The sequence below is a fragment of the Elephas maximus genome, chromosome 2 (genome assembly GCF_024166365.1).
Source record: "Elephas maximus indicus isolate mEleMax1 chromosome 2, mEleMax1 primary haplotype, whole genome shotgun sequence".
NCBI classification, from domain to species: Eukaryota; Metazoa; Chordata; class Mammalia; order Proboscidea; family Elephantidae; genus Elephas; species Elephas maximus.
In genome coordinates, this window is record NC_064820.1 from 223991062 (window position 1) to 224004765 (window position 13704).

General features: G+C 41.6%; 1 protein-coding gene across 1 annotated transcript in view; it reads right to left on the minus strand.

Moving 5' to 3' along the window:
• DSCAM (DS cell adhesion molecule) overlaps positions 1 to 13361 on the minus strand; it is a 1038663-nt gene extending 1025302 nt beyond the window's left edge. The window contains exon 1 of the mRNA XM_049874902.1: positions 13246 to 13361. Coding sequence (XP_049730859.1) covers positions 13246 to 13288 — 43 coding nt within the window. The 5' untranslated portion in view covers positions 13289 to 13361. The remainder of the gene's footprint in view (positions 1 to 13245) is intronic.
• Positions 13362 to 13704: the final 343 nt, after the last annotated feature.

The following is a 13704-nucleotide window of genomic DNA, read 5'->3' on the forward strand; positions in this document are numbered from 1 at the left end:
ATATAGGTCTATAATTTTCTTTTTTTGTAATGTCTTTACCTGGTTTTGGTATCAGGGAGATGGTGGCTTCATAGAATGAGTTGGGTAGTATTCCGTCATTTTCTATGCTTTGGAATACCTTTAGTAGTAGTGGTGTTAACTCTTCTCTGAAAATTTGGTAGAACTCTGCAGTGAAGCCATCCGGGCCAGGACTTTTTTTTGTTGGGAGTTTTTTGATTACCGTTTCAATCTCTTTTTTTGTTATGGGTCTATTTAGTTGTTCTGCTTCTGAATGTGTTAGTTTAGGTAGGTAGTGTTTTTCAAGGAATTCATCCATTTCTTCTAGGTTTTCAAATTTGTTAGAGTACAATTTTTCATAATAATCTGAAATGATTCTTTTAATTTCATTTGGTTCTGTTGTGATGTGGTCCTTCTCATTTCTTATTCGGGTTATTTGTTTCCTTTCCTGTATTTCTTTAGTCAGTCTAGCCAATGGTTTATCAATTTTGTTAATTTTTTCAAAGAACCAGCTTTTGGCTTTGTTAATTCTTTCAATTGTTTTTCTGTTCTCTAATTCATTTAGTTCAGCTCTAATTTTTATTATTTGTTTTCTTCTGGTGCCTGATGGATTCTTTTGTTGCTCACTTTCTATTTGTTCAAGTTGTAGGGACAGTTCTCTGATTTTGGCTCTTTCTTCTTTTTGTATGTGTGCATTTATTGATATAAATTGGCCTCTGAGCACTGCTTTTGCTGTGTCCCAGAGGTTTTGATAGGAAGTATTTTCATTCTCGTTGCTTTCTATGAATTTCCTTATTCCCTCCTTGATGTCTTCTATAACCCAGTCTTTTTTCAGGAGGGTATTGTTCATTTTCCAAGTATTTGATTTCTTTTCCCTCGTTCTTCTGTTATTGATCTCTAGTTTTATTGCCTTGTGGTCTGAGAAGATGCTTTGTAATATTTCGATGTTTTGGACTCTGCAAAGGTTTGTTTTATGACCTAATATGTGGTCTATTCTAGAGAATGTTCCATGTGCGCTAGAAAAAAAAGTATATTTTGCAGCAGTTGGGTGGAGAGTTCTGTATAAGTCAATGAGGTCAAGTTGGTTGATTGTTGTAATTAGATCTTCCGTGTCTCTGTTGAGCTTCTTACTGGATGTCCTGTCCTTCTCCGAAAGGGGTGTGTTGAAGTCTCCTACTATAATTGTGGAGGTATCTATCTCGCTTTTCAGTTCTGTTAAAATTTGATTTATATATCTTGCAGCCCTGTCATTGGGTGCGTAAATATTTAATATGGTTATGTCTTCCTGATCAATTGTCCCTTTTATCATTATATAGTGTCCTTCTTTATCCTTTGTGGTGGATTTAAGTCTAAAGTCTATTTTGTCAGAAATTAATATTGCTACTCCTCTTCTTTTTTGCTTATTGTTTGCTTGATATACTTTTTTCCATCCTTTGAGTTTTAGTTTGTTTGTGTCTCTAAGTCTAAGGTGTGTCTCTTGTAGGCAGCATATAGATGGATCGTGTTTCTTTATCCAGTCTGTGACTCTCTGTCTCTTTATTGGTGCATTTAGTCCATTTACATTCAGGGTAATTATAGATAAATAAGTTTTTAGTGCTGTCATTTTGATGCCTTTTTATGTGTGTTGTTGACAATTTCATTTTTCCACATACTTTTTTGTGCTGAGGCGTTTTTCTTAGTAAATTGTGAGATCCTCACTTTCATAGTGTTTGACTTTATGTTAGTTGAGTCGTTACGTTTTTCTTGGTTTTTGTCTTGAGTTATAGAGTTGTTATACCTTTTTGTGGTTACCTCATTATATACCCCTATTTTTCTAAGTAAAAACCTAACTTGTATTGTTCTATATCGCCTTGTATCACTCTCCATATGGCAGTTCAATGCCTCCTGTATTTAGTCCCTCTTTTTGATTATTGTGATCTTTTACCTATTGACTTCCATGATTCCCTGTTATGTGTATTTTTTTTTTAATTAATCTTAATTTGTTTGTTTTTGTGATTTCCCTATTTGAGTTGATATCAGGACGTTCTGTTTTGTGACCTTGTGTTGTGCTGATATCTGATATTATTGGTTCTCTGACCAAACAATATCCTTTAGTATTTCTTGTAGCTTTGGTTTGGTTTTTGCAAATTCTCTAAACTTGTGTTTGTCTGTAAATATCTTAATTTCGCCTTCATATTTCAGAGAGAGTTTTGCTGGATATATGATCCTTGGTTGGCAGTTCTTCTCCTTCAGTGTTCTGTATATGTCGTCCCATTCCCTTCTTGCCTGCATGGTTTCTGCTGAGTAGTCAGAACATATTCTTATTGATTCTCCCTTGAAGGAAACCTTTCTTTTCTCCCTGGCTGCTTTTAAAATTTTCTGTTTATCTTTGGTTTTGGTGAGTTTGATGATAATATGTCTTGGTGTTTTTCTTTTTGGATCAATCTTAAATGGGGTTCGATGAGCATCTTGGATAGATATCCTTTCGTCTTTCATGATGTCAGGGAAGTTTTCTGTCAGAAGTTCTTCAACTATTTTCTCTGTGTTTTCTGTCCCCCCTCCCTGTTCTGGGACTCCAATCACCCGCAGGTTATCCTTCTTGATAGAGTCCCACATAATTCTTAGGGTTTCTTCATTTTTTTTAATTCTTTTATCTGATTTTTTTTCAGCTATGTTGGTGTTGATTCCCTGGTCCTCCAGATGTCCCAGTCTGCATTCTAATTGCTCGAGTCTGCTCCTCTGACTTCCTAGTGTGTTGTCTAATTCTGTTATTTTATTGTTAATCTTTTGGATTTCTACATGTTGTCTCTCTATGGATTCTTGCAACTTATTAATTTTTCCAGTATGTTCTTGAATAATCTTTTTGAGTTCTTCAACAGTTTTATCAGTGTGTTCCTTGGCTTTTTCTGCAGATATCCTAATTTCATTTGTGATATCATTAAGCATTCTGTAAATTAGTTTTTTATATTCTGTATCTGATAATTCCAAAATTGTATCTTCATTTGGGAAAGATTTTGATTCTTTTGTTTGGGGAGTTGGAGAAGCTGTCACGGTCTGCTTCTTTAAGTGGTTTGATATGGATTGTTGTCTCCGAGCCATCACTGGGAAACTAGTTTTTCCAGAAAATCCGCTAAAAAAAAACTGCAGTCAGATCCCTATCAGAGTTCTCCCTCTGGCTCAGGCTATTCAGATGTTAATGAAGCCGCCTGGGGAGGGTGGGGGAGGGAACAGAGAGATAGGAGAGTAGCACCTCAGAATATAGCCAGAGTTGCTTGTCTTGCTTGGAATGACTCTTATATCTGAGATTCCCGCGGGCGCGTCGCCTATGTGTGCTGTCTGTGTGGAGATTGCCCCCGGGGGGTCTGGCCCGCTGGAGTCACGGTCAGATCCTCCGCTTCCAGCCCCACGCCCAGCGTCAAGGCTCCCCTACTGGGACGGTGCACTCTCGACTCCAAAATCAGTCACTGCCTCCCGGGGACTTCTCGTCCCTCCAGCTGCGTGGCCGTGCCGCCCCCGTGAACCAGGTGGGCCCCCTCCCGGGGTTAGTTCAGATGGGTGGAGTAGCTCCCCGTGCTTGTGCCGCGACCAAGTGTCCCGGCTGGAACGCTGTTCTCCCCGCTCCAATACCAGTCGCTGCCTCCCGGGGACTTCTCCTACCGGCTGCGTCCCACGCCGCCCGCGCGACCCGGATGGTCACCTTCCCGGGGTTAGTTCAGGGGGTGGAGCAACTCTCCGTGTTTATGGCGTACCTGCGTGCAGTCCAAATCCCTGTGGGACGGTTCCCCGGCTCGGATGCTACTCTTTCTGCTCCAAGATCAGTCACTGCCTCCCGGGGACTTCTCCTAACGGCTGCGTCCCACGCCGCCCGTGGAACCGGCTAGTCCCCCTCCCGGGGTTAGTTCAGGGGGGTGGAGCAGGTCTCTGTGCTTGTGCCGTACCTGACTGGTATGCTGGCTCCAGGCTCTGGAAACAATCGCTGCTTCCCCGTATTAGTTCGTTCTCCGTCTCTAAATCTGTGTTTGTTGTTCAGGGTTCGTAGATTGTTATGTATGTGATCGATTCACTTGTTTTTCCGTGTCTTTGTTGTAAGAGGGATCCGAGGTAGCGTCTGCCTAGTCCGCCATCTTGGCTCCGCCTCTTTTGCCCATTTTTTAATTGGATTATTTGTCTTTTTGCAGTTGAGTTTTTGCAGTATCATGTAGATTTTAGAGATCAGGCACTGATCGGAAATGTCATAGCTAAAAACTTTTTCCCAGTCTGTAGGTAGTCTTTCTACTCTTTTGGTGAAGACTTTGGATGAGCATAGGTGTTTGATTTTTAGGAGCTCCCAGTTATCTAGTTTTTCTTCTACGTTCTTTAAAATGTTTTCTATACTGTTTATGCCATGTATTAGGGCTCCTAAAAAAAAAAATTTTTTTTTTCGTTGTCCCTATGTTTTCTTCCATGATCTTTATCATTTTAGATTTTATATTTAGGTCTTTGATCCATTTTGAGTTAGTTTTTGTGCATGGAGTGAGGTATGGGTCTTGTTTCATTTTTTTGCAGATGGATATCCAGTTATGCCAGCACCATTTGTTAAAAAGACTGTCTTTTCCCCATTTAACTGTTTTGGGGCCTTTGTCAAATATCAGCTGCTCATATGTGGATGGATTTATGTCTGGATTCTCAATTCTGTTCCATTGGTCCATGTATCTGTTGTTGTACCAGTACCAGGCTGTTTTGACTACTGTGGCGGTATAATAGGTTCTAAAATCAGGTAAAGTAAAGCCTCCTACTTTGTTCTTCTTTTTCAGTAATGCCTTATTTATCCGGGGTCTCTTTCCCTTCCATATGAAGTTGGTGATTTGTTTTTCCATCTCATTAAAGAATGTCCTTGGGATTTGGATCGGAATTGCATTAAATGTATAGATCGCTTTTTGTAGAATAGACATTTTTATAATGGTTAAGCCTTCCTATCTATGAGCAAGGTATGTTCTTCCACTTATGTAAGTCTCTTTTGGTTTCCTGCAGAGGTGTACTGTAGTTTTCTTTGTATAAGTCTTTTACACCTCTGGTAAGATTTATTCCTAAGTATTTTGTCTTCTTGGGAAAAAAAAAAGTATTTTGTCTTCTTGGGAGCCACCGCAAATGGCATTGATTTCGTGATTTCCTCTTCAATGTTCTTTTTGTTGGTGCAGAGGAATCCAACTGATTTTTGTATGTTTATCTTGTATCCCGATACTATGCTGAACTCTTCTATTAGTTTCAATAGTTTTCCGGAGGATTCCTTAGGGTTTTCTGTGTATAAGATCATGTCATCTGCAAATAGAGGTACTTTGACTTCTTCCTTGCCAATCTGGATGCGCTTTATTTCTTTATCTAGCCTAATTGCTCTGGCTAGGACTTCCAGCACAATGTTGAATAAGAGCGGTGATAAAGGGCATCCTTGTCTGGTTCCCGATCTCAGTGGGAATGTTTTCAGGCCCTCTCCATTTAGGGTGATGTTGGCTGTTGGCTTTGTATAAATGCTCTTTACTATGTTGAGAAATTTTCCTTCTATTCCTATTTTGCTGAGACTTTTTATCATGAATGAGTGTTGAACTTTGTCAAATGCCTTTTCTGTGTCAATTGATAAAATCACCTGATTCTTGTCTTTTGTTTTATGTACGTGGTGGATTACATTAATTGTATTTCTAATGTTGAACCATCCCTACATACCTGGTATGAATCCCACTTGGTCATGGCGAATTATTTTTTTGATACGTTGTTGAATTCTATTGGCTAGAATTTTGTTGAGGATTTTTGCATTTATATTCATGAGGGATATAGGTCTATAATTTTCATTTCTTGTGTCTTTACCGGGTTTTGGTATCAGGGATATGGTGGCTTCATAGAATGAATTTGGTAGTATTCCATCCTTTTGTATGCTCTGAAATACCTTTACTAGTAGTGGTGTTAACTCTTCTCTGAAAGTTTGGTAGAAAACTCTGCGGTGAAGCCCTCTGGACCAGGGCTTTTTTTTTGTTGGGAGTTTTTTGATTACCTTTTCAATCTCCCCTTTTCTTATGGGTCTATTTAGTAGTTCTACCTCTGTTTGTGTTAGTTTAGGTAGGTAGTGTGTTTCTAGGAAGGAATTCATCCATTTCTTCTAGGTTTTCAAATTTGTTTGAGTACAGTTTTTCATAGTAATCTGATATGATTCTTTTAATTTCAGTTGGGTCTTTTCTAATATCGCCCATTTCATTTCTTATTTGCTTCCTCTCCTGTTTTTCTTTTGTCAGTTTGGCCAATGGTTTACCAATTTTGCTGAGTTTTTCAAAAAACCAGCTTTTGGTCTTGTTAATTCTTTCAATCGTTTTTCTGTTTTCTATTTCATTTAGTTCAGCTCTAATTTTTATTATTTTTTTCTTCTGGTGCCTGTGGGTTTCTTTTGTTGCTCTCTTTCTATTTGTTCAAGTTGTAGGGATAGTTCTTCGATTTTGGCCCTTTCTTCTTTTTGGATGTGTGCATTTATTGATATAAATTGGCCTCTGAGCACCGCTTTTGCTGTGTCCCAGAGGTTCTGATAGGAAGTGTTTTCATTCTCGTCGGATTCTATGAATTTCTTTATTCCATCCTTAATGTCTTCTCTAATCCAGTCTTTTTTGAGCAGGGTATTAGTCAGTTTCCAAGTGTTTGATTTCTTTTCCCTGCCTTTCCTGTTATTGATTTCCACTTTTATGGCCTTATGGTCAGAGAAGATGCTTTGTAACATTTCAGTGTTTTGGATTCTGCTAAGGCTTGCTTTATGACCTAATATGTGGTCTATTCTAGAGAATGTTCCATGTACACTAGAAAAGAATGTATACTTGGTTGCTGTTGGGTGGAGTGTTCTGTATATGTCTATGAGGTCAAGTTGGTTGATTGTGGCACTTAGATCTTCTGTGTCTTTATTGAGCTTCTTTCTGGATGTCCTGTCCTTCACCAAAAGTGGTGTGTTGAGGTCTCCTACTATTATTGTGGAGCCGTCTATCTCACTTTTCAATGCTGATAGAGTTTGTTTTATGTATCTTGCAGCCCTGTCACCAGGTGCATAAATATTTAATATGGTTATATCTTCTTGGTGTATTGTCCCTTTAACCATTATATAGTGTCTTTCCTAATCCTTTCTGAGGGATTTAACTTTAAAGTCTATTGTTTTAAGAAATTAATATTGCCACTCCTGCTCTTTTTTGATTGTTGTTTGCTTGAGATATTTTTTTCCATCCTTTGAGTTTGAGTTTGTTTGTGTCTCTAAGTCTAAGGTGTGTCTCTTGTAGGCAGCATATAGACAGATCTTGTTTTTTAATCCATTCTGCCACTCTCTGTCTCTGTATTGGTGCATTTAGTCCATTTACATTCAGGGTAATTATGGGTAGGTATGAATTTAGTGCTATCATTTTGATGTCTTTTTTTTTGTGTCGACAGCTTCTTTTTCCCACTTGATTTTATGTGCTGAGTAGATTTTCTTTATACATTGTCCTTTCCTCATATTTGTTGTTGTGGATTTTGTTTCTGCTGAGTCTGTATTTTTCCCTTGTATTTTATTTTGATGAGTAAGATAGTTTGTCTCCTTTGTGGTTACTTTATTATTTACCCTTATTTTTCTAAATTTATAACTAGCTTTTATTTCTTTGAATTGCTGTATCTTTTCTCCATGTGGAAGGTATATGATTACATTTCTCAGTCCCTCTTTATTATTTTAATGTTTTCTTCTTTTACATAACAACATGGCCATTACCCTGTGTTTGGCTTTTTTTTTTTTTTTAAATCCTGATTTGTTTTTGTTTGTTTGTTTGTTTGTTTTGGATTTCCCTGACTGGGTTGACTTCTGGTTGCTCTGCCCAGTGTTCTAGTCTTGGGTCGATACCTGATATTATTGATTTTCTAACCAAAGAACTCCCTTTAGTACTTCTTGTAGTTTTGGTTTGGTTTTTATGTGTTCCCTCAACTTGTGTTTATCTGGAAATGTCTTAATTTCACATTAATATTTAAGAGACAGTTTTTCTGGATATATGATTCTTGGCAGACAATTTTTTTCCTTCAATTTTTTAAACATGTCATCCCATTGCCTTCTTGCCTGCATGGTTTCTGCCGAGTAGTCCGAGCTTATTCTTATTGGCTCTCCCTTGTAGGTGACTTTTCTTTTATCCCTCACTGCTCTTATAATTGTCTCCTTATCTTTGGTTTTGGCAAGCTTGATTATAATATGTCTTGGTGACTTTCTTTTAAGATCTACCTTATGTGGAGTTGGATGATCATCTTCGATAGATGTCTTCTCATCTTTCACAATATCAGGGAAGTTTCCTGCCAACAAATCTTCAACAATTCTCTCTATATATTCCGTTATCCCTCCCTGGTTTGGTACTCCAATCACTCGTAGGTTATTTGTCTTGATAGAATCTCAAGTGATTAAGGTTTCTTCATTTTTTTTTAATTCTTTTATCTGATTTTTCTTTAAATATATTAGTGCCAAGTGATTTATCTTCGAGTTCAGAAATTCTAGCTTCTACTTGCTGAATTCTGCTCCTATGACTTTCTACTGAGTTATCTAATTCTGTAATTTTATTGTTAATCTTCTGAATTTCTGATTGCTGTCTATGGATTTTTCCAGCTCATTAAACTTTTCATTATGTTCCTGAATAATCTTTCTGAGTTCTTCAGTTGCTTTATCTGTGTGTTCCTTGGCTTGTTCTGCGTATTGCCTCATTTTCTTCCTGATGTCTTGAAGGGTTCTGTATATTAAACTTTTGTATTCTGCATCTGGTAATTCCAGGAATGCACTTTCATCTAAAAGATCCCCAGATTCTTTGTTTTGAGAGCCTGTTGAGGTGATCATGGCCCATTTCTTTATGTGACTTGATATTGACTGTTGTCTCTGAGCCATCTGTAAGTTATTGTGTTAGTTTATGCTTGCTTACTGTGTCGTAGCTGCTTGCTTTGTTTTGTTTTGGTATACCTCTATGGGTTGCTTGAGTGAGCTAGCTTGATTATTTTCGACTTTGGAGCTCTGGTGTCCTGTCTCCAGCTGGCTAGAGTTGTTATCAGGTATATCAGCCTAGAAGTCCATTCAGTTTTCTTGTATGAATTCAGCTCAGGTTTCCAGGTAGCTGATATCAAGCGTGTGGTACAGGCTCTGTCCTACAGTCTTAGAGGGCAGGGGTGATTGGTGTATATACCCATATCTGATTGTAGCAGGGGGTCATGCTCTGAACAAGGCAGGGGGCTGAGAACCGACCAAGTGTCTCTGAGGAAAACTCGTCTCTGTTCTCTAGAGCGTGCTGGTGGGTGGGCTCTGCAGAGGGACCATGGGCACCCAAAGATTTTGTTGTAAGGACTGGGAGGTACCAGTTATACCTGGGCCCCTGTCGCGGGTGGCTGGGCGACCCAAGTGGAGGCACCAGTCCTTAGGTCCCTGTTGTGGGTAGGTGAGGACCTTGTTTAATAGGCAGAGGAATGACAAACATCAAACACCCATCTCTTCACCGCACCACTGAAATGGTTGGAGTTTGCCAACAAGGGCCTATTCTCCCGAAATAGGCCCACATAGCTCCATGCAGAAGGGAAAGGTGCTCAAGGTCCACAGACGGTTTATGCCTGGACAGGAGCCGCTTCTGTCCTGAGCTCCCCCAGTTAATGGATCTAGCAAATTATCTTTTCCCCCCATTTGCAAATTTTTTCCTTCCCCAAGGCTGGGAGGACAGCTCTAGGTGCTCACCAGGGTCTATCTCAGGCCCAGGGATTCAGCCGCTGAAGCCGGCTTGGGGTTGGGGGGGGGGGCCGCGGTAAAATATACATAAGTCCTTAGCTTTTGCCGAAAGCGCCCTTCTGCTCAGGTCCCGGAGATGTGAGTGGGCTGTGTGGCTGGCTGCTTCTCCCTGAGGGAACTGCGGCCGAATGCTAGGACCAGCCCGCCACTGCTGCTGCCGCTGCTCCAGGAATGGTGCCTGAGGGCTCCCCGCGATTCAGGTCTGGCAACTCTCTCCGCCTCTGAACGGTCTCTTCCTTCCCCTCCTTCTCAGGTCTTTGTCTAAGCTTGCCTTTGATGCTCAGGGATCCCAGGTTGTCAGAACTATACTCCTTTCACTTGTTTTTTCGGGTCTTTGTCGTAAACAGGGCTCGCCGGAAGCATCCGTCTATTCCGCCATCTTGGCTCCACCCACCCATTGGCTACCTTTTGGGAACAGATCACCGCACCTTTTTTCCTAGTCTGTCTTAGCCTGGAAGTTCTCCTGAAATCTGTCCACCATGGGTGACCCTGCTGGTATTTGAAATAAGGTGGCATAGCTTCCAGCATCACAGCAACATGCAAGGCACCACAGTACAACAAACTGACAGACAGGTGGTAGTAGAAGTTACTAAAAATATATAAAAGCCTATAGGAATATCAGATGTTGTGGTTAAAAATTATCTATTTCTGTTACTACAAATTAAAAAAGACAGAAATAATGTACTTTGTGTATTAATATTTGAATTCTGAAGGTTAAAGTTTTTCCAAAGAATGAAGCAGTTTTTTATTCTATGGTGCTTCTGGAGCAACTATTTATTTTGTATCCACATTGAGCCAAACCAAGGAAGAACTAGTATGGACCGATTACTGCCCATGTGTTTGTGCAATATGGATTAATATTTTACTCAGCAAAGAATAGTTAAAAGTTTTTCAAATCTGTACTTGTTTCAATAAATCCACAAAAAATAATAATAGGTCTGAGATTCTAAAAGGCTGAATTCTTCCTGATTTCTCTTTTAACTTTCAAAGTTCCACTTTGAGGGACACATATATTTTTCCCGAGCTTTAAATTACTTTATTCAATGTGCCCGAGTGATCTGTGTCTTACACGGCTGTTTTTTTGTTTGTTTGTTTTGTTAACATAACAGTGTTATTGATGTACAATTCATTTGCCCTATAATTCATCTACTTAAAATACACAATTCAATGGCTTTTAGTATATTACTGAGTGGTGCAACCAACATCACAATCTAATTTGAGAACATTTTCACCACTGTAAAAAGAACCCCGTACCCATTAGTAGTCAGCTACCACTGGGAAATAGTTCCCTCTCAAATTCCCCTCAGCCCAAGAGATCACAATACAGGGTCCTAGACAGAGCTGGAGAAAAATAGAGAACAAAATTCAAACTCACAAACAAAAACACCAGACTCACTGGTCTGACAGAGACCGGACAAACACTAAGAATATGGCCCCCAGACACCCTTTGAACTCAGTACTGAAGTCGGTACTGAGGTTCACCATTCAGCCAAAGATTAGACACATTTATAAAACAAACAATAACACAAGTAGTTCGACCATGTATATGAGACTAAATGGGCACACCAGCCCAGGAATAAGGACGAGAAGGCAGGAGGGGACAGGAAAGCGGGACGAATGGAAACGGAGAACTCGAGGTCGAGAAGGGGAGAGTGTTGACATGTCACAAAACAATAGGTATATTAATTGTTTAATGACAAACTAATTTGCTCTGTAAACCTTTACCTAAGGCACAATTAAAAAAAAAAAAAAAAGAATTCCCCTCCACCCTAGGAACTTCTGTCTGCAGATTTTCCTATCTGAACACTTCATAGAAATGAAATCACGGGGTATGTGGTCTTTTGTGACTGGCTCCTCTCACTTTGCATAACACTTTTGAGGTTCAGCCACATTGTAGCATGTATGACTATACCACATTATGTTTATCCATTCATCCTTTGATGGACATTTGGTGGCTTCCTTTTTTTTTTCACTATTATAAATAACACTGCTATAAACATTCGTGTACACATTTTTATGTGGACTTATGTTTTCATGTCTTTGGGGTATATACCTAGAAGTACATTGCTGAGTCATATGGTAACTCTATGTTCAGCTTTTTGAGGAACTGCCAGACTGCTTTGCACCAGTGGTGTCGGAGGCTCAGGGCTGATTTTCGAAGACTGACCTGTAAGCCTCCCTCTTTAGACAAGAGTTTGGATCTTGCTGTGTGATCTTGGCCTATTAGCTACCAACGATGACAACAGCACCTTACCATCACTGCCTCCTCTGTACCTTGGGGATAATAGCACCTTCCCTGAGAACTGATGTCTGGATCCAATCAGTTGATACTGGCAGATCAGCAGCCCAGGGTCCCAGGTATACAGCAGGGGCTCAGGCAATACTGGAGACCTGCCATGGCTTGCTGTCACTAGGAAAATGACAAGAGTGATGACCCATGGCCTACAAAACCATCTGGAGTCTCCATTTCCAAAACAGGGCAGGCTGGCACAAGGGCAACAGGCAGGTTAGGCAAGTCCTAGCATAGTGCAGCCAGAAAAAAGCTTTTAGGTGAGGACAAAACCTGCTTCTCTCATCTGCCCCCAGCTCAGGTAGGGAACAGCAAGACACTCACCACTCCAGCCTGAAATGAGAGGATGAAGAACACTGAGAATACCTTCCAGCCAGGAGACCCACACGAGCAGGGGAGCAAAGAGGTAGTATTCTGCCAGAACTTGAAATAACTGGTCCATTTGGATGTTTGATTTTTTTTTCCCCTTATATTTCTTTAAGCTATAGAAGAACTCAAAACTCCCCACATCATGTGTTCCAGAAAAGACTAACCTTAGATGAACTGACCAGAAATACTGTAGCCCATTTCAATTTCTGTTCCTCTGGTGGGGGAAATCCTCTGTGGTGAAGCCTTAAAGCCAATTTCAAAAGCAAAATCAAGCAACACCACCACAAAACCAAAAAGTGGGTTAAGGCAGCGACCCGTGGGTGTCGGCCCGAATTTCAGACCAAAGTGGAACCAAGGCATCAACATCCCGCCCCTTCCTTGCCTCTCCCCTATGCTTTTTCAAGAGAGGGGTGCTCAGGCGCACACTTCTATTTAGCACAACTATGTAATCTTTTTTTTTTTTTTTATGTAATCTATCATCAAGGAACTGCTAAGAGGAACCTGGAGGACGACTGAAAATTTTCTGAAATTTTAGGAAGGTAGGTTGAGAGGTGGCAAGCAGCAGTAAATATTTAGAAAATAAAAAGGAGATTCATGTAAAATCCGATTAACATCCTGGCTTCCCTAGGTAATCTCTTTGGAAAGGTGACGTACGTATTTGCAGTTTATCAACTCGTAAAGATGGCACTGGGGTTTTGTTTTTTTTGTTGTTGTTGTTGTTTTTACCAGAGGGGGTAAATTACTGAAATAGTTTTTAGAAGATGGACAGCCAGTTCATGACACCCGTTCTAAAGAGCAGAAACGAACACCTAGCCACGACCCCTGCAAGGCCGCGGCCGCTCACCATTCGCGAAGCTCTGGAACAAGGAGAGGGCCAGTATCCACATGCCCCTGCCGCTGCCCGGCCTCCCGCGACGCGCCCGCCCGGCCCCGCGCGCTGCGCCCGGCTCCGCTCGCCACCTGCCCGCGGCCGCCGCCCGCCCGCCGCCGCCGCCGCCGCCGCCGCCGCCGAGGACGCGCCGCCGGCGCCGCCGACGCTGCTGCCGAGCCGCCTGGGCACGCGGCGCGGCCGGGCTCCGGGGCGAGGGCTCCGCGGGCCGCCGCGCGCTGCGCGCCCGCACACCTGCTCCCGGGCGCCGGCGCGCCGAACGCTGCAGCCCGAGCAGGGCGGCGGGGCGGCGGGCCCAGGTGCGCTGTCAGCTCCGGGGGCCCCGGGCAGGTCCGCAGGTGCAGCGCGCCGCAGCCGCGGGCATGAGCTCGGGCCCGGGACCCGGAGCCCAGGAGCCGCGGGCGGCAGCCTCCG